This window comes from Abrus precatorius, unplaced genomic scaffold, assembly GCF_003935025.1.
Source record: "Abrus precatorius isolate BTA unplaced genomic scaffold, Abrus_2018 Scaffold5, whole genome shotgun sequence".
In the NCBI taxonomy this organism is placed as follows: domain Eukaryota; kingdom Viridiplantae; phylum Streptophyta; class Magnoliopsida; order Fabales; family Fabaceae; genus Abrus; species Abrus precatorius.
In genome coordinates, this window is record NW_020874395.1 from 16,217,056 (window position 1) to 16,238,155 (window position 21,100).

At 31.9% G+C, this 21,100-nt stretch overlaps 3 protein-coding genes across 3 annotated transcripts; 2 read left to right on the forward strand and 1 right to left on the reverse strand.

Moving 5' to 3' along the window:
* The first annotated feature begins 1,266 nt into the window (after window positions 1–1,266).
* On the forward strand, window positions 1,267–5,076 carry LOC113867237 (sugar transport protein 14-like). Its single transcript, XM_027502403.1, has 4 exons — window positions 1,267–1,494; window positions 2,565–2,887; window positions 3,508–4,137; window positions 4,223–5,076. Exons 1-4 carry the CDS (start codon window positions 1,353–1,355, stop codon window positions 4,670–4,672), a joined length of 1,545 nt encoding a protein of 514 aa, XP_027358204.1. The 5' UTR covers window positions 1,267–1,352; the 3' UTR covers window positions 4,673–5,076.
* Window positions 4,976–7,917, reverse strand: LOC113867236 (CRS2-associated factor 1, chloroplastic). Its single transcript, XM_027502402.1, has 5 exons — window positions 7,130–7,917; window positions 6,733–6,860; window positions 6,354–6,579; window positions 6,142–6,269; window positions 4,976–6,015 (listed from the first exon to the last, which is right to left on the reverse strand). Exons 1-5 carry the CDS (start codon window positions 7,902–7,904, stop codon window positions 5,218–5,220), a joined length of 2,055 nt encoding a protein of 684 aa, XP_027358203.1. The 5' UTR covers window positions 7,905–7,917; the 3' UTR covers window positions 4,976–5,217.
* A 165-nt stretch (window positions 7,918–8,082) lies between these two features.
* LOC113867536 (probable glycosyltransferase At3g07620) lies at window positions 8,083–11,469 on the forward strand. Its single transcript, XM_027502921.1, has 5 exons — window positions 8,083–8,154; window positions 8,254–8,996; window positions 9,084–9,214; window positions 9,469–9,802; window positions 10,362–11,469. Exons 2-5 carry the CDS (start codon window positions 8,376–8,378, stop codon window positions 11,028–11,030), a joined length of 1,755 nt encoding a protein of 584 aa, XP_027358722.1. The 5' UTR covers window positions 8,083–8,154; window positions 8,254–8,375; the 3' UTR covers window positions 11,031–11,469.
* The last annotated feature ends 9,631 nt before the right edge of the window (window positions 11,470–21,100 follow it).

Below are 21,100 nucleotides of genomic sequence, written 5' to 3' on the forward strand. Positions count from 1 at the left end.
ACATATGTGAAGTTGTATTAGGTTTATGGAATTTTTTATTGATCAAAGGAGAATGTTGTTAATATTTTTTATGCTTCTATTAATATACTGTTTATAAATATTTTGTTAAATTTATGAGATTTTTTAACGTATATGAAATTTAATTTTTATTTAGTAACATTCATATAAATTTAATTCAACGATAAAAAGTATTTAAAATCACAAATAATATATATTTTAAATGGGTTGTCAGTATTTGTTTTAGTCAAATTAGAGTTAACTAATATAACATGTATCTAACTGTAAAGCTAAATTTTATGTTTTACAAATGACTGATGGCACATTTCTTAAAAAGTTTTAATTTTAATTTTTTTTCCAATTAATATTAAATATAATGAGATATTCATAAATCACCGATAAAATGATTTTTTCATCAATTCAATTATTTTTTAATATTTTTCAAAATAAAAACTTAAAAATGCATGTATATTTGTACTTTTATATACTATAAAAATGTATCTTTGTCAGTTACATGAACATTAAACATTTTTTATGTTTTATTTATATTTAAAATGCTCATGCATAAAATACTTATTAATTTAACTCTCATCTCATTTACTTTTTTTAAATTTATTTTTTCATTTTACTTAATTGTACCTTTTTATGATTTCAAATTAGTTGACACATTAACTAATTATTATAAGAGCATTTTTTAACGAATAAAATGAAAGCGATTCCACCTTTTTAACCAATATAAAAGAAAAGAACCAACCTATTAAGTTTTTTTTTTAATGAACTAGCTTTTTTCTTCATCCAAATTATTGCATATATCCATTAATTTCTTTTACTCGTGTATTATATAAAAAGGGCATTGTTGAAAGGGAAAAAAAAACTATATTTTACGCCTCAAAGTTATTTAATTATTAGTTAAAAATCAACGTTAGATTCATGCAATCAAGTGACATGATTGTGTGCGAGTAAAACATTTTCCTTTGTTGAATTTTTTGTGTTATTATCATATTCTCATCTTGTAAGACAACGTTGATTGAAATAAAAATGACGTGTAGAAAATGACATTGGAACGTCGTTACACTCTTTCTGATTTAGGATTGGATCATGAAAATCAATTCCTTAGTTAGATCATATCTTTATGATCACTCATTTTCACTGTTTTGTCTTTGAATTAAAGCTAAATACATATGATATATATAGATTTCATGTGGCGTGTCCCAAAGGGTGTTGACTATATGCTTCTCTATAAATTTCTCTCAACGTTGTGAACTCATTGGTCTACTTGTTGAGGATATTGAAAAAGCCACGGCACTTGAAGAGAGAGAGAGAGAGGTTAAGGAAGAAGGTAGTGGCAGAGAGTGATGGCTGGTGGAGGGTTACCATATGAGAGGCCACTCAAAAGGGCTCATCTTTATGAGCACAAGTTCACTCTTTACTTTGCCTTTACTTGTTTTGTTGGAGCTCTTGGTGGTTCTCTTTTTGGCTATGATCTTGGTGTTTCAGGTCAGTTACTCCTTTAATTCTTGTATAAGTACTTATTTTCCTTCTAGTTTTTTTCTGGGAAACTTCTTTCATCATGCCTTCTTTAATCTGTATATGATTCAATTTTTTGTGTTACTTTTTCCTATAATTCAGTTATGTATTGTTTTATTCCAAAGTTGCCTCACATAATTAATTTTCACAGTCCACTTATGCCAGCATCAACATTTTCCCTTCTCATCTTGATGTTTAGATATTATTTGAGTCTTCTGTATGAAATTACTGTGTAAGGAACATTTTTTCTGTGTTTTGCAGTTACTTCAGCAAATTAAAGGTCCATTTCTTAGAGTTTTTGACTTTTAAGGAAAAATTATTTTTTTAGTGAAAATAATTTTATTTTTTATATTAGTTATATGAATTTTAAAAACAAAATCAGAATCTTATTTTTAAAATATTTAAAATAAAAGCATAACTTATTTTATTGGCTGGCTTGAAACTCTTTTGAACTTGATTTTAACATAATAAATTAAGTAGCCGGCACTATGCCAATTTTATACCACTGGGCCTATTTTTCATCGATTACTAGCTAATTTAATTTTATTAACCTCGAATAGACCAAACACGGAATTCATTTATTATTCTGAGGATTTATTTATTAGCAATCATCATAATTTTTGTTTACAATCTTAAAAAAATCAATTCCATGCATAAAATCATTTAAATAAACTTTCGTGAAAAAAATTTCATGTAGTTTTTCTAATGCAGTAACGGTTTTTTTTTATAACTTGTGCAGCTTTAGACTAAGTCTACAATTTCGAAGGCTTCTTGATATTATATAAATTGTTGCATAGATAAATGTTGACTTGCACTTTTTTAAACATATTCTAGGACCCAATTTTTTTAATTAATTCATTTTATAAAAGGTTAAAGTACTTATCTCATAAATTGATTTTTTTTTTTTTCAAAATTACTTTGATCTTTTTTTTAAAAATGACTAGTCGTTAAAAATATACTAAAGTGTGTGTTATTAGCAGTTGTCTGCATGATACCATAGATTAGACATCGAAATTCCAAGCTCTTTTTATGTGGTGCAGGTGGAGTGACTTCCATGGATGATTTCCTGAAGGAATTCTTTCCAAAAGTGTACAGAAGAAAGCAGATGCATCTGAAAGAGACAGACTATTGTAAATATGACAACCAAGTGCTTACACTTTTTACATCATCTCTTTATTTCTCAGCACTTGTTATGACATTTGGTGCTTCCTACTTAACAAGAAAGAAGGGCAGAAGAGCCAGCATCATAGTTGGAGCTCTTAGCTTCCTCACTGGCGCAGCTCTCAATGCGGCTGCCAAGAACATTGTCATGCTAATCCTTGGCCGGGTCCTTCTTGGTGGAGGCATTGGTTTTGGAAACCAAGTAGGTGAAAAATGCTCCCAAATATTAACCTTTAGTTAGATATCAAAGTCCTGAATTGGTTGTTTAGTAATAAATTAAAGGATATATAAGAAAGATTACTGTGACTCTAAATTACCAAAGTTTTTTCTAGATAAATAAGACACTCGAGCTTTAGTCCTCTCTCTTCTATCCTCATAAATTGGCTCAACACTCAAATTCTAATATTATTTAGTCTGTGTCTGATTGCAGGCTAAAATCATTTAAAATTTATACGTCCAGTGAATACGCATTGGAGTGTAAAAATAACACACGTTTGAAATGTTGGAATGTGCAACCAAACACTTGCTTAATCACGTGTTATTTTTTAATGGAAAGTACAAGAACAAGGACAAATGGTTTCAATCTAGAACAAATGCGGAATAATGATAATCTCATCATTAACCATTAGACACTCTCTTTTTCTTTCTATCACTTTTCATCTTTGATATTTATTACTTGTCTCTCTTCCCTTCTTATCTCTCTCTGGATGTCTACACTTCAAAGGGTGTCCATCAAATATTTTCCTAATAATAATAAAATTCAATAAAACAGAAAAAAGTACAGAAAAACGCAGTTTTGCTTACTGCCATCTGATTGTGCAGGCTGTTCCCTTCTATCTTTCAGAAATGGCTCCAGCAAAAAACCGAGGAGCAGTGAACCAACTGTTTCAGTTCACAACCTGTGCAGGAATATTAATTGCAAACCTTGTGAACTATTTTACAGACAAAGTCCATCCTTATGGATGGAGAATATCCCTGGGTTTGGCAGCTTTTCCAGCAACTCTAATGCTTATTGGGGGGATCTTGTGTGCTGAGACACCTAACAGTCTTGTGGAACAAGGCAAATTAGAGGAAGCAAGAAGGGTATTTGAGAGAGTTAGAGGTACCAAGAATGTTGAAGCTGAATTTCAGGATCTTCTTGATGCCAGCAGAGAAGCACAAGCTGTGAAGAACCCATTTGGGACACTACTCAAGAGAAAGTACAGGCCCCAACTAGTGATAGGTGCCCTAGGAATTCCAGCATTTCAGCAACTCACTGGCAATAACTCCATCCTCTTTTATGCTCCTGTCATATTCCAAAGTTTGGGATTTGGCTCTAAAGCATCACTCTTCTCATCTTTTATTACCAATGGTGCACTCCTTGTTGCCACAGTGATCTCAATGTTTTTAGTTGACAAGTTTGGTAGAAGAGCATTCTTTCTGGAAGCTGGTTTTGAAATGATATGCTGCATGGTAAGGTTTTATATGCTACTGTCCTTGAGTTTCATCTAACAAATGATATGGTAGCTAATGCTTTTTGCTGCACTCTGTTTTGCAGATTGCTACAGCTGTGGTATTGGCTCTGGAGTTTGGACATGGCAAGGAACTGTCCAAAGGCATCAGTGTGTTTCTAGTTATAGTGATTTTCTTATTCGTTTTGGCATATGGAAGATCATGGGGTCCACTGGGGTGGTTGGTTCCCAGTGAGCTCTTCCCATTGGAGATCAGGTCAGCAGCACAGAGTGTTGTTGTGTGTGTCAACATGATCTTCACTGCGCTTGTGGCACAACTCTTCCTCATGTCACTTTGCCACCTCAAATATGGAATCTTCTTGCTGTTTGCTGGCTTAATTATGGGAATGAGTGGCTTTGTCTTCTTTCTCTTGCCGGAAACAAAGCAAGTTCCAATTGAGGAGGTTTATTTTCTTTTTGAAAATCATTGGTTCTGGAAGACAATAGTTGGACAGAGGGACCAAGGGGTACCCAATGTGAAGCCTGAAGCTGTTTGAGAGCCTTTGAACTTAATACATTTAACCAGTCTAAAATTTATTTGGGTAACAGGAGAAACAAAAGTAAAAAATATTTGATGAGAAGTATAACGGTAAATATATCAATACTTTTTAAAAAATTTACCTTTTCATTTATTTTTTTATTTTTGAATCCTCCATATGCAAGCAAAACTACTTGTTAGCATTTTTTGATAGTTACATTATCAATATAAGCTTTATATCTTTCAAATATGGTTGATTTATATTTATTATGTAATATCTTTCTTCAAACGAGAATTACCTACGAAAAAGACAACAATGTAGAACCAGGAGGCCAACAATTTAATAACGGTATAGAAGTAATCACATCAATGTAATATTGGAATTGTGAATATACAAAGGAACAAAAACAACGTAATGGATAGATATAGCAGAATAAAACATCAATGATTTGATTCCCTAAAATAAATAACTAACATCATAGCTAACGAACGAACCTACTTTCGAAAGCAATATGTACTGCAGAAGGACTAAATTTTTCCTTCTTTTGATACTACCATCTGGTATCATTTCAGAATTGCAAGTTTATCCACTATTGTTGTTCCTCGTACTCCATTCGGACATTCCTCAACCAATTCTTTTCTATTAACGTTAGAATTCTTATCCATATTTTCATCTTTCAGTGTAACACTGGTTATTTGTTCTGTCTCCAATTTCAAACCTTCTTGCTTGTCACTTTCTTGAACTATAACCTTTCTAGGTAGCTTAAAAATGGGCTCAGGTGGAGCTGACTCGGCAAAAGCCAATGTGGTTTGATAAATAAAGTCATCATCCAAAGGTTCATCGTCAAAAACAAGTGCACTGCCTTTCTCAACAGCTTGCTCCAACAGTAATAAAATTCCTTCTGTACAGAGTGTTGCAGAACTTGAGGGCTCCCTGGCATGTGCTGCTCCTGAACCATCTAGCAACTTGTCAGGATGAGTATCCACTATGTTATTGTTACTAGTTCCAGGCACATTCACACTTGGACTGGTGCTCCTGCAGGGTTGTGGCTCACAAGTAGAGGCTGTGATATCTTCAGCGGTTTCAACTTCATAGGTTTTCAGAGGAAGTGAAGCAGCACCAGTAACGACAGACACGGGTAGATTGCTATTTTCTGTGGGACAAGGCACAACCTTATGCATACTCGCATCATCTGAATTAGAGGAAATGCTAGTGTCAAGAGGTTCATTGCTTAGTTGCTCCACTGGATTCTTCTGTATACACAGCACTGACAATTCTTTGGCATCCGAAGGTTGTGTTTGTCCTCTCCAGATCAGTATGTGGTCATCTTCAAATGAAAGTAATACACACGGAACAAGATCCTAAAGTCCAATACATACATAGAAGAAAAGATGTTACTATAGCATCATTGATAGGATTCACCATACATGAGTCAATACATACTATCTTCAATATTGGAAGCAAAATAGAGGTGAACTTGGTCAAACCTTTAGTTTTCCTCCAATCCTTCGATAGTCACTTATATTTAGTCCCTGACAATTTATTCGCACGAGCTCACACTCTTCAAATGCCTCTCTGACATTAGCTACAAGGTCCCAGTAAACACCATTTTTTGCTACAACAACATAAAGATTGGCACATGTCAGTTTGGCAGTAGAAAGACAACAATTTTCCTTTAATGTTAAATTGAACAATCTACCTAGCTTGCGTATGGGCATCAAGTCCCTTCCCTTTCGACGTAATTCATCTGCTTTCTCTAGTGTCAGACCTTCTGGAACTCTTTGAATGAGCTTAGGATAAACTGGAGAAAGAGGTTTCCACCGCATCAGAGGCAAACGCAGCCGTGTTTTATAGTTGTAGTATCTGCCACGGAAAAGGTACACTGTGCCACCCTGCCTGTAAATAACTTTCCCTCCAGTCCTTTCCTGGCAAATCCAAACCAAACAAAACAATGCGAGATGCAAAGTGAAATCATCATTTCCAAACCTTCTCAAAGTATAAAAAAGCCGCATGCAGAAAGTCATCATGAATTGGTAAGAAACAAATGATTAAAGAGATTAGAAGCATAAGAAACAAACCTCTAACTGCTTGCACACATTATCCATATCAACAGTGCACACTCCCCTGCACCTTATCTTGCACACTTTTCGCCTCATCCAATGAGTATGTATAGTTTCCAACATGTTATGTGTCAAACCATCTCTACCTAGAACAGAAAATTTGAGTCCAAAGAATTCCCAAATTTCTTCAAACACTCATCTAACAGATACTACATACCACTCCTCATTCAATGTTATGAACAATGCTACCAGTAAGGTTTCATAAAACACCTACATTTCTTCAAACAAAGCAACATAACATAACTACAAATATAATCTGAAACTTTAGAACATGCAATGAAATTGAAAGCCAAAAGATGCAATGAAATTGAAAGCCAAAAGTTTCAAATAATTGTAAAGAAAGCAAGAAAAATACCTATATTGAGTTGGCTGCTAGATTTCAAAGTGCTATTAACCAAGTCAACGATCTCATTCCGAGTCAACGGTTCTCCTAATATCTCCTCTCTCGACACCAAATTCGAACCGGACGACTGAACCGGTTCAGGCTTCTCCGGAGGAAGAACGAGTGACTGGAAATCCTTCACCGTCGTTTTGCTCGGCGGCACCGGGTTCCTGCCGGTCCACGGCCGCGGCATGGTGGCCGGTCCGAACGGCGCGTACGGAGGTTCGCGCAATTTCACCTGTTTCGCGGTCGGAGTCTCCGTGTAACTGAACCTGAACTCGAACGGCGCGCCGTCGACCACGTAGGACACTCCATCGTCGCCGATTTTCACGTTCGCCGGCCCCGGCTGAAACTGGAGGCTCGAGGCGCGCGAAACCACGGGATGCGAATCGAGCAAGGGTTTCGGCTTCGGCGGTGGCTTGCAGTACTTCGATTTCTTCCCCGGGATGGAAGGGCTCGACGGAGCGGAGGGAGTTCCGTAGGATTTGAACCTTTCTGCGGCGGAGTCGGCTGCGGAATCGACGACGGCGGTGTCAGCGATGTTTTCGGCGGCGTTGTAGCGGCGAGTGCGGCGGATTTCTTCTTCGATTTCGTGGATGGTTCGCTGGCGCCGGTTGAACTTCTCGGCGTTAGCGTTGTTCCACCGCGAGAAACGGAGCTCCGTGGAAGAACGGTTATGGTTCGGGTTCGGGTCAAGGGGTGGGGAAAATATGGGTAATCGAATTGCCACATTCAGACTCGTGTCCATTTCTTCTTCTCTCAACGATAGTTGCATAAACCCTTAAACCCTTCATAAAACTCACTCACGGAAGAAGGGTATTTTCGGGAATCACAACAACGACGTCGTTTTTCAATCACAGTGGTACCATCGTAATTATGTTCATCAACAAGGTCATATTTTCATATTCTGCTGAGTTTGAGTTTGAGTTTGAGTTTTAGTTTTAGCTTGAGCAACTCACATGCCAGCAGAGTAGCTGTTGAAGTTGCATTGTTTTAAGGTAATGTTCTTTAATTTTTCTTTTTCTTTTTTAAATATACTTTTGGGTTGAAATTTGTGTAGAAACTCTAACTTTTATTGGGTGTGTTTTTGGTTAAAGTTGAAGTTTTTGAAGGTAATTCAAATCAGAAGATTTCTTCGAAATATGGTACTGTGTGTGCTTTCAGTGGCTTATGTTTAATTCAGTTGATTGGAAAGTTTATTGGTTGAGTTTTGCATGAAATGGGTATCTCTTATGTGGCAATTAGAAGGTTCTTAATTGTTGGGGTGTTCGTTGCTATGATCGTTGCTTTCCAATCTTATTGGACTACGTATTATTCTCTGTTAGTAGTTTTGCCTGTTGAAGTTTCCATTTCTGGAACTGCTGAAAAGGAGGGTGTGTTTGGATTCCCTTCCACCAATGTAAAGCTTAATGTTTCTTTTGCCTCTCCTTCAATCGAACCGAATAAGAGTTTTGAAGTGGAAAATCATGAAGATACGATTTTTAGTTTCACTCAGAAAAGGCCCAAGTATGCGCAGAATACCACACAGAAGGCTAGAGAAATGGATGAGGATAACAGACCCAGTGCTCAACACCAGGAAAATAATGTGCAATTTGAATCGCAAGGGATTCATTCACATGACATAAAAAATCTGAAAAAGGGACCTTCAAATGTTAGTGGAATTCAAAGGATGGAAAAGGGACCTCAAAACGTGAAATCACAGCTGCTGAAATCTCCTTTGTCCATCTTGAATGATAAAAAGAAGATGGGTAAATCATCCATGAGGAGTAAATTTGTGTGGCCAACTTCAATAGCACAGATGAACTCTTTGTTGTTTCAGAATTTTAATTCCTCATCTATGGTATGAAATTCAGTTCTGTGATTCCAATTTGATTCATTGTGGAATGTGTATGGACTCCTAATTTTCACATACTGTTATTGATGGCAGAGGCCAAGGTGGTCTTCTAGACGTGACATGGAACTCTTATCTGCAAAACTGCAGATTGAAAATGCCAGTAGCATAACAAATTCTTCAGGACTTTATGCGCCAATTTTCCGGGATGTTTCCAAGTTTTCAAGGCATATCCTTACATTTGCAATATGTGAAATGTTTAGCATAGCATTGGCTTGTCAATTATTCATTTTCTTTATCATTCTTATACTCTCATGTCTCAATTGCAATCAGTCTTAGGATTTTTGCTTAGTGTGCTATTACAATTGATTTGACTAGATTCTAGATTTGTTAAAATCATTTTCAATAACTCGTTTGTGATTTAATATATAGGTCTTCTTTCCGTAGATAACTGAAGCATATATGTACATATTTTCTTCAGGAGTTATGAACTGATGGAGCGCAAGCTCAAAGTTTATGTCTATAGAGAAGGAGCCAAACCTATATTTCATCAAGCAAAGATGAGAGGAATTTATGCCTCAGAGGGGTGGTTTATGAAACTGATGGAGGGAAATAAAAGGTTCATTGTGAAGGATCCCCGAAAAGCTCATTTGTTTTACCTACCTTTCAGTTCACAAAAGCTAAGAGTTACTCTTTCTGATGGTAAGAAGATGGAGCAATACCTTGAGAACTATGTGGGGTTAATTGCAGGAAGATATCGTTTCTGGAACAGAACTGGGGGAGCAGATCATTTTCTTGTTGCTTGTCATGATTGGGTGCGCTTCCAATGCATCACTTTTATTCGTATTTATATAACTTTTTAACTGAATATTGTCAGTTAAGTTCCCTTTTGAGATTGATCTTCTTTAAGAAAATTCTTTTGGGCAAACAAGCATTCACCGATTCAGAAATTTGATCGAACCTTACTTAAATCAGCCACATATAGTTAGATTTATCATATACTCAAGAAATGTAGCTCGCACACAACTTTGCAGGTGTACAAGTCTATCTGATCTGAGGACCGTGATTCTAGAAATTAGAATGATTGAAGAGGCTAAGTTTTGTCATTGGTCATTGTTGTGTAAATAATTATTATCCTAAATTATGGAAGAAGTTTTTCAGGCCAATAGTTCTATAACTGACATGTTTTGCTTTATACAGTAGAACTAGATGCAAATTTTGAAATAAATTGTTTTTGAAAGCTTTTAGCATATTGCTTAGATATCTAATGAAAGGGATAATGTCCCCATACTGTATTAATGTTGTGGAACCTTAGTCTAAGGCACAGTTTAAATTTTCTGCAATATTGACATAATGTGATGTATGAAATTGCAGGCCACCCAAATCACCAGGCAACCAATGGGAAGTTGTATTAGGTCTCTCTGCAATTCTAATGTTGCTAAAGGCTTCCAAATAGGCAAGGACACTACTTTACCTGCTACATATATACACTTAATGATGGATCCACTAAGAGGATTTGCATGTAAACCTCCTTCAGAAAGGTCTTTTCTGGCCTTTTTTGCTGGAAGCATGCATGGTTATCTTCGTCCAATCCTGCTAAAATACTGGGGGAATAAAGAACCTGACATGAAATTTTTCGGTCCAATGCCGCGTGATTTGGAAGGTAAAAGAATTTATATGGATTACATGAATAGCAGTAAGTATTGCATATGTGCTAGAGGTTATGAGGTTTATAGTCCAAGAATAGTCGAGGCCATTTTGTCTGAGTGTGTGCCAGTTATCATATCAGATAATTATGTGCCTCCTTTATTTGAGGTATTGAAGTGGGAAGCATTTTCCATATTTGTTCGTGAGAGGGATGTCCCTAATCTTAGAAACATACTTCTTTCAATCCCAGAAGAGAAGTACTTGGCACTTCATTTGGGAGTAAAGAAGGTTCAGCAGCATTTCCAGTGGCACAAAGTTCCTGTTAAGTATGACTTGTTCCATATGATTCTTCATGCAGTATGGAACAATAGACTTTCTCAAATTAGACCAAGGTGATGATACCATTGATGCAAATCAGTTCAAGTTGTGAGATGGGAAGAAAACTAGTGAAAAAAGCCAGCATGAAATACAATCAAAAGCAATTGGATAGCAAGAATTATTTCTCAAGCATTCAATATGTTGGGACTTGGGAGAGTTATAAACCCAAGATGCACTATGGATGGCACTGTTTAACTTGACCTTCTCTTTAATTGTTTGGACTAAAAGCACTTTTGATAATTGTAAATGAGTGATCAAGCTGAAATTAGTCCAAGAACAATGCATGCTCTTGTGGACTGTTGTGTAAATAATTTTTTTTCTGAAGACATTTGAGGTTTACCTTTCATGTCCAAGTTTCTGGCATGCATGAGGAAACCTTCTTGTAATTTAACATGGTGTTACATTTAATTGCAAATATGAAATTTATGGGGAGTTTCAATGAAATGTTTATTGAAGGTCCATATGCAATGAAATTGCCAATCATTTTTTTATTCATTCTTTTACTGTGTGGGTGCTTTTGAATCCCACGTTTTATTTGTTTCCACTTTTTTAGGATTGCACCAAAAAATACATGCTACTTGTTTTTATTGAAGATGTTAGGTGTAGAAAATTTGTGATCGGAGACTGGGAAACTTTTTGTGCTGGAAAGTTTTATTTTACTTTATTAGCATTAACAAAGGTAATTTAGAATTTTCAAGTATTGGCCCACGGCAACAATGTTATTTGATTTAATATTGCTAAGTGATGGATGACTTGTTTGCCAATATTTTAAGATTGATCGGTTGTATTTAGTGAACAATTTATACAATCAACAAGTGATTTATTGATTTTGTGCATGTGACTCATGTTCCATGTCAATGTGGCAATTAATTGTATATAAATTAAAAGTGAATCATTGATTTTGTGCTGATTTTGAATTACTGATTTTTCATTTGCTAATTGATTTTGTGCTGATCTTGATTGCTCATTTTTGCAAAAGTGAAGGCAATTAATGTCAATTGTCAAATTTCATACTAATATTTGGAAGGTATATTCATTAAAATGCTATAAATATCCTTTATAAAAATAGCACATTTAAATAATTAAATATTGAATAATTGCTTTGGAGAAGAAAAACTAGGTTCATGGCTTGTATTGTACAGAGTACAAGCGTACAGAGGAATCATAACTGACAACAAATTCGCATTATGATTTTAAGGCCCATCAAATGCCCTCTTGACATTAATTACTCATAGTACAAGTTTTTCAGCCCATAAAGCCCCTGAACATTTATTGTAGTAAAATTACAATTCTCTTTTTTGGGTCTAGAAATTACAATTCTATTGTATACAAATTAAAAGTTAAAACTTCATAAATAGACCAAGAAAAAATAATCTATAGTAAACAAATAAAAAATTATTCTTGTTATTGTCAGTGTAAGTACAGAGGTTAATGTGTAAAATTTATAGGTCTGAAGATTATTTCAACTTTTAGTATTGGACAATGTCATTAAAAACGATTTTTCAATTCAATTCAATTTTAGCTATTGTTAAATTATATGTAAGTGTTACTTTCATATTTTTCCAAAGCTTGTAGCATTTAAAATTTGCAATGGAGTGGCTTTTTCTCTTAAATTTTCATCACTACAGCAATAAACATTTATAAGTTTGTTTATTTTTATAATTTATCGATGATATATTCATTTTTTATTAAAAGCACGGATCATCAAAATGCACATAGGGAATGAATAAGTGTAAATATTTATAGAAGATCAATTTTTATTATTTATAACTTTATAAGCAACAAACCACCCAACCAACTGCATATACATACTACCTACTTAATGTATGAAAAATTTTTAAGATTATATCTATCAGATTATAATTTATTACTTTACAAATAATTAAATATAAATTAAATAAAAAGTTTGAATCGAATGTAAGAATTTTAATATATATATATATATATATATATATATACAATTTTATGTTATAATATTTTATTCTCACATAAAATTAACAGTTTATTTTAATATGTGACCTGTACACACGCATAAAATGATAAAAATCAAAAGTGTATTAATCACCGTGAGACACCAAACCTCAAGATTCAAACTTCGGCTAGAATCAACATCGTGCAATTCAATGCAAAAAAGTAAAAGCTCCATTAACATTTATATAAATGCAATATTCAATTCGATTCACCAATTCATATATATGCAGACATTGAAGTTCATGCTTCGGTGAACCTCATCCACCCCAAAATAGACTTCAAAGAAAATTAAAATGGCCACCGTTGAGAAAGTTCAATTAAAAATAAAAAAGATAGAAAGGCCAAATTCTGAAAAAATATTAGAACACTTTACTTTCATAAGTCATAAAATTTTCATGTATGTTCAAATTGAATAGTTTAAAGCAAGTTGAAACAAAAGTTTGGAAGGAAAATGGCATCACCATTAGTACAATGAGAGGCCCCAAAAAATTGTCGAGTATGGTGGTATAGAAAATGCATGTGAATAACGATGACATGCATCCAAAACAAATTAAGAAGAAAAAGGAAACCAACAATAACAAATTAATGGCTCCACTCATTTATTAGATTAATTAGTTTGGGTCCTTTCTGTGTACTGTAGCTATCATCGATTTCAAGCTTGTAGAGGTATTTTATCTTCTTATTTCATTGCACATTCCACTGTAGGCCCCAAAAAAAATTGGGTGGTGGATATTGTACATTTATATCTTTTTCAATAAAAATGTTTAAAAAAAGCACCTAAGACATAATTTAAGGGAAAAACACAAGAGAAATATGAGAATGAGGTTGTAAATGAAGACGATGTATATTTGGAAAAAAAAAATTTATTTGTTTTACTTATTATAATTTTATTTTTCTTTAATTTTTGGTGTATTTATTGAATGTTTGAAAAGATACTAGATATGTGATACAAAGTAAAAGCTCATCATGAATTAAATTATTTTCATTGAATGAAAAATTGAATAAAAAATTAAATACAAATATAATCATGTATTTATAATAAGTTAAGCAATGTCAATTACTCTAATAATACTAACGGCTCATTAACTTAAAACAAAAAAGTAATTGACTCAATTGCAACTAACTTTGAATTGTATCTCTAACATACCCCTTCAAATTAAAGGGTAGAGGGAGTCTAACCTTAAGTTCGTCTCTCAACCAAAGGTTGGTTAAGGATAGTGATTTTGTTAAGACATTTGCAATTTGTACATATAAGGGGATGTATTGAACATGGACTTCATTTTGAACAACTTTGAATCAAATAAAGTGTTAGTCTAACTCAAAGTGGTTTGATCTATTAGGAAGAATGGAGTTTGCAACCAAAAGAAATATAATCTAATTGTCAAAGAATATGGAAAGAATATAAAGACATGGGATATGTAGCTTTAGCAGAAAAGTTTAAAGTCAAGTGATGTCAATTACAACAAATGTGATGTTATGAAACTCAACTTCTATACTAGAACGGGGATATGACTTGTTATTTCTTACTCGACCAAGAGACTAGATTAGGTCCAAAGAATACCTAAAATCCACTTGTTAATTTTCTATCACTAATATCTGAACTCTATTAAAGCATGTGTAGATAGTATGATGGATAGGTGAATGTGTAGATAGTATGATGTGTGTAAACATGGTTTGTGAAATTGAAAGTAGATGAGATGTGGTATTTGTAGTAGAGTTTGATGTACCAAAATTCGATGCACAAGTAGAAAACAATGTGGAGTAAGGAAATTCGAGTTCATCAAATGTAACATTTCTAAAAATAAAGATTTTTCTAGACGGTGAGAGACATTTGTATCCTTTGTGATTATTTACTCAGCCAATGAATAAGCACTTATTAGATTTGAACTTTATTTTGTGATGGTTATATGATTTTAGGAGTGGATAATAAGTGCAACCAAAAGTTTTGAAGAATTAGTAATCTGTTTTGTGATGATTTAGGGGTTTGAACGGTTCGAACGGTGAGGTCTAATTTATTATTGGTGAAGGGAGTCAATTTATGAGGTAGGTGACTATTAGAAAGACTTTATCCAGTAAGTAAGAGGTATTTTACGTTGAGTTAAGAGGGTTTATCCAACTTCAGTAATGTGTCTATATTTCCTTTATGCATTGTCATTTTGTTAGTGGGTGTATGGACAATAGAATCTATGTCTAATGTCGTTGAAAGTAAGATAATTAGTGAAGATTTGGAACAAATAATCTTTGCTATTGTCTATTTGTAAGGCTTGAATTTTAAATTCAATTTTTATTTTTATAAATTGTTTAAATTGGATGAAGGCTTGAAAAGCTTAGAATTTGTTGGTTAGGAGATATATGCATCTATATTTAGTGTATGAATCTACAAAGGATATATAGTATCTATAGTTGCCACTACTAGAAGTTGGGGATGATCTACATAGATGTAAAGTTTTGGTAAATGAGTTAATATATACAGGAAAGGAAAGTCAGTGTATTTTTCCCATTTAGCATGCATCACATACATATTTAGGCAAAATTTCATAAGCTTTATTGCAAAATTTAATAAGATTGTATAATTTGAGCATAATTTATAATTCTAATGGATGGATGGCTAATCTCTTATATCATTGATAAGTTCATATTTTGATATATTTTATGACTTATATTTATACACTTAAACCCTATTTCATGTATATTTAAACTAATTATGTTATTATTGTTGCAATTTAGTTAGAAGTTGTTATTAATGCATTATAGAGATATTCTGGATAAAACTTAGATACATTTAATCCTTGGTTGTGCTATGTGAATTTGAGTTTAAATTTTGAATTTAAAATTTAAACTTAGATAAAGATTGAGATATGAAGATTTTGAGTTATGTTGATTGTGGATAAAACTGATTTAAAAAGATAAAGTTCAAATGACTGAAAACTCAAGGCATAGCCTATATAAAGAGGCCTTATGCTCCACACTTAGCACACTTCCACTTCTTTACACACCTTCTTCTTCTTCTTAGTTCTAACCAAACTCATCTTTAAGAGTTATTAGAGACTATTGACAAGGACAATAAGCTTTCCATTGGAGTCCAAGTAAGTGATTAAGCGCCCTTCGAAGAACGAGAACTTTCTTCGTCTTTTACCTTTCTAGGTTTCTTTTGTTTGAGTTTTTCTTTGTGTTTATGGGTTTATTTATCATGTTTTTCGTAGTTTATTTTGTTATGAGTAATTAAACTCATAACTAGGACTATGGTGGATCCTACCTTAAACTTTGTGTGATTTTTACTTTTAATGTTGGTATTGATTTTTCTTTAATATTTAATTTTTATTCTATTAGATTATATTGTGTATGTTAAGATTTGATCACCCTTAGCATCTTATATTTAGTTGCATTGTAGGGGATCGTATCACGTGTAATTAACGGAACTATAGAATAAAATAAGACAAGGAGTTAGGTTAATCACACTTAATTCCTTTTTTTCAGCCATTATTGAATTAACAAACCCACAGAATCTTCATGCTTTCTAGATCAATTATCTTGCATGATTATTAAGGGTGTTTACTCAAGAAAAAGAATATTGACATTGTCTAATTATTGGGTGTTAATAAAATTAATTATGAGTAGTTGGTAAATATTTGGATATTAATACCAAGATTAAATTAATTAGAACATAAAGAAGTATAGTAGGTGAATCTATAAGTCATAAACTCATTTCATCTGATCTCTCTCATACATTGTATTATTGTTCTTTTAATTTATTATCAAATCAAGTTATTCTTAATACTTGAAAATAATCTCTGTTGAACGATAACTTAGGAACTCTTTATTACTTTTTAATGGGTACACTTACTCACGAATAATTATATATATATATATATATATATATATAAAGAACTTTTTTTTTACAATAAATAAAAGAACAGAAGAAGACATGAGTTTTGACAATATTACTGCATCATCAAATTGATACAATCCATCTTTATGAGTTCCTTGAAAAAGTATCTCTTTAGACATCTAGTATTTGACACAAAATTTATCAACATAAAATTCAAAGAAAACAATATTATCTTGATAAAATTTTGAAACACTTAATAGATTCTTTATTATAGTTTGGACATGAAAAATATTACAGCAGATTAAAAGTAGAGTTTGACAATTTTGATTGGAGAACAAATTTGTCAATGTAAGCAATCTTCATACCACAGTCATTACTTGTAAACACTTATTTGGATTCATTGTATTGAAGGTAATGTATTAAGTTACACTTTTGTGTAGAATGTTGAAGTTGTGAGATAAGCTATTGGATTCTAAATGTTTGCCCTAGTATTGTGAAAAGAGCTCAAGAGTGAAGGAGGTATGATAATTTGCATAGAGCCTAAAAAATTCTAGTTAAACTCAGATAGCATTGCCAAATAGTATGATCAAGTCTATCTCAAAGTTGACAGTGAGAGTAATTTGGGTTTTAATATCAATTACTCTAACAATACTAATTGTTAACTATCTAAAAAAAAAATAAAAATAATTGACTTAGTTGAAAGTTATTTTGAGTTGTATTTTTAATAAAATTTTATGTATAATTCCAAATGAAAGGTGCAAAAATTGATTTAAAAAAAAATATTTTTCAACTATCAATAATATATGAATATCAATTTAATAATAGAAATTATCATTTATTTAACTGGCAATAAATGTCGTCTACTGCTATTATTATTATTATTATTATTATAGTAATAATAATATTCTTTTTAATAAAATAAATTTTAGAATTATTATAATCTTAAAGTTATAAATTGACTTCGTTTTGATATCCCATATTAATAAAGATAACGTGTGATAATTTTATTTTATTTTTTATAATTCATTACATTACACAAGAAACTTGTTAACTTATAATTTTTGTGAGACAAATAGGTTGTCAAATAATAAGAGGGTTTTGGTATTTTAGATAACCTATATTATTTTCATATCTAATTTTATGATGCCAGCGAACCAAATATAAGCATCCAATGCCAACATCCCATCAAGAGAAATGCAGTACCCAGTACAGCTTTAGTATCACTCTTTTATCAAACCATGTTAACGTATTATGCAAACTCAAGTTGGTTCATTATAAACAAAATTAATATGTCTCTAGTGACAGCTCATGTAAATGGTACAATCGTAATCATTTGTACTCTGTCATCCACGAAAACTGATGAACCTACAATGAACTTGGCTTTGCAGTAGAACACAACACAACACTGCATAGAATTTAAACGGAGAACCACTTTAAATTTTGTAGTTTACTTCTACATTATAGAAGTACTCTCTCACGTACAAAAGGATCATTTTATCTGGACCCTAACCCCATAGACACTTAGATTCATCCCCTCCTGGCGGCGTATTTTTCTTTTTTCAATTACTTTCCCTTAGTTTAAATATATATATAAAAATTAAAATTCAATGATATTAATGCTTTAAAACACTTCATTATAATCAGTAAACAGTAGCTGGATATTGACGTATACTTTTAATATTGATGTTGCTGAAGAGTCAAAATTTGGTGGATTTTTTGTTTTATGTATTGCATGTAGCAAACAGAATGAACACGATCTAAATATGAAGGTTACCATTTTGCGACAAAGATGCAAATTAAGAGTTCTATAATGGTTTTATCGATTGGAATTTGGGGCATGGAAATTGTGAGAATGAGTCGGTGGAAAAAGAATTATACATGCAATAAACCTTCGTGCCTTGACGTCTTTCTTTAATTTCTTGGACTACCTTAATTTTGGTTCATTCTCTATGCACCCCAAATCAATTTGTGCTTCTATTTATGTAGGAAGAATCACTATTACTTGCCTTCTGTCACTGTCTGTAACCCGATCATTGTTAATAAGATCCACATTTATTGCAAATTCATATTCAAATATTTTAAAGAAAATATCATATATATTAAAACATTGAGAATATTTGCTAATTGATTATCAATGTTTAAAAACTTAAATTTTAGAGAATTGATTTTGAGAGAATTATAATTTTAAAATATAATTGTAGGTCTGTTTATAAATAATTGAAAAATTAATTCTATTTATGAAAAATATAATTTTGCCATAAACATATTTTCAATCCGTCTGAATATATATAGTTTGAGTTAGATTAGTCTCTTAAAAAATTGTTGATTTTTGTTTTCATAATTTAAAAATTATATATATATAGTCATACTAAGTTAGCGACTAACATAAGGTGGCATGACATAAAATGACTAAATATATATCACATCATTATTGAGTGATGATAAAAACCATTTTAAGAATATGATATTTTACTAAAATTTCAATTAATAAAAAGTTTTAGATTATCAAGTCATATGTACAACGAGACCTAAGTTAAACATGTTTGAATCAATTTTGGATGTCTTTTTTTTTTTTTATCAATTTGGTTGTCATTTTTAAAATTTAACTCAAGCACATCTTGTATAATATTAATATACCTTTTTTATTTAAAAAAAAAAACTAAGTACTCTTATAGTTAATAAAAGAGACATAAGAATTAATGTCATTACGTTATTAAGTCTATCTGAAGTCTGAAAGTTATTTAGGTATTAAAGAATTAAAATATCACATTATTTGGAATAAGCGAATTTCGATTTATATTTTCAAATGGTATATAAAATAAATTAATAGATAAACTAGTTAGTTCTTTGGGGGAAAAAAGTATACTAAAAAAATTACAAAAGTAAACTTTGGTTATTTAAAAATATTGACATGTCAATGTAGTTTTTTACATAGTATTAATAAAATAAAAATATCCAATTCGATTCAAACTATATTTATTTAGATTAGATTAGACTATTTATATCCAAATAAATCACAAACACTCCTGAGAAGACACTTGTTTATAAATCCCACAATGGTAAGATCCTATTTGGTAAGATCATGACTCTCATTCATTGCTTATCATTCTTTGTTAAATTAATAAAAATGACAACAAAGGTAAATTCGTTATGATCCACACAAATTGGCCAAAACATATTCACTCGATCGCACTTAATTTTTTGTACCCTTTCCAAATTTCCTTTTTATGCTTCAATACAAAATTATGTGCAACTAAATTAGTATACGTCTCTCTTGATTGAGTAGAACTATAGTTTATTGAATAAAAAAAATTAATGATAAGTGATGTGTCTTCCCAAACTAAATAAATTATTTTAGTGAATATAAAATTAAAATTTGAGAGTTGCTGGAAATATATATATATATATATATATATATAAAATAGAATTTTTTTTTTTACTATAAGCCTTTTAAATAGATTTTTTTTTACCAATATATATCTTACAAACAAATTTACAATAAAATTTCTTTAATGAAATATATTCTTTTTATTTTGATTAAGCATCCCTACTTTTAAAGATAAACTTATTTTTAATAGAACAAGGAAACATAATTTTTATGCACAAAATTATATTTATACACCCCAAATTTTCGTTTTTTACCTCTACAGCGCAAATTATGCTACTAATATAATGGCTGAATCCAAAATGTAAATATTACGTTTGTTCTTTCATCTTTATAATTTTAATAAAAGAAAATTGATAAACAAACCCTAATCCCAAGACGTACATGAAAAAGAGGCGAGTATATGATCAATCAATTAAAACACAAAACTTTACTCCCAAGTTATGCAGCTTAACAACGTGAACATAGTGTCATAAATCATAATTAACCCTAACTGAAGAAATACTCCTCCCCATGTTTTACACAAAACAACAGCTCTTATATTTCCTTTTTAGATACAAAGCTTGACTATATACAGTTTAATAATCCGCAATGTCACCGACACATTTTATCATATTATTTTCATTTCATGATTTAACTATAATTATTTCCACCAAAAATTCTATGTACTTCATTCTAATTCTATCAAAAGTATAATACAAAATAATGTTTTTGTATGTAATGTGTGGAAGGAAGCACAAGCCAAGAAGTGTAGATTAGTCATGTTGATAAAGTTAGCTACTAGCTAAGGGCCTACCCAAAAAAGAAAAGAAAGATGGGACAAGAATAGTATTCCCAGTGTCCAAAATCATGCACAACCACAAGGTGAAAAGCAGAAAATAAACAATTAACCAACATTTTTTT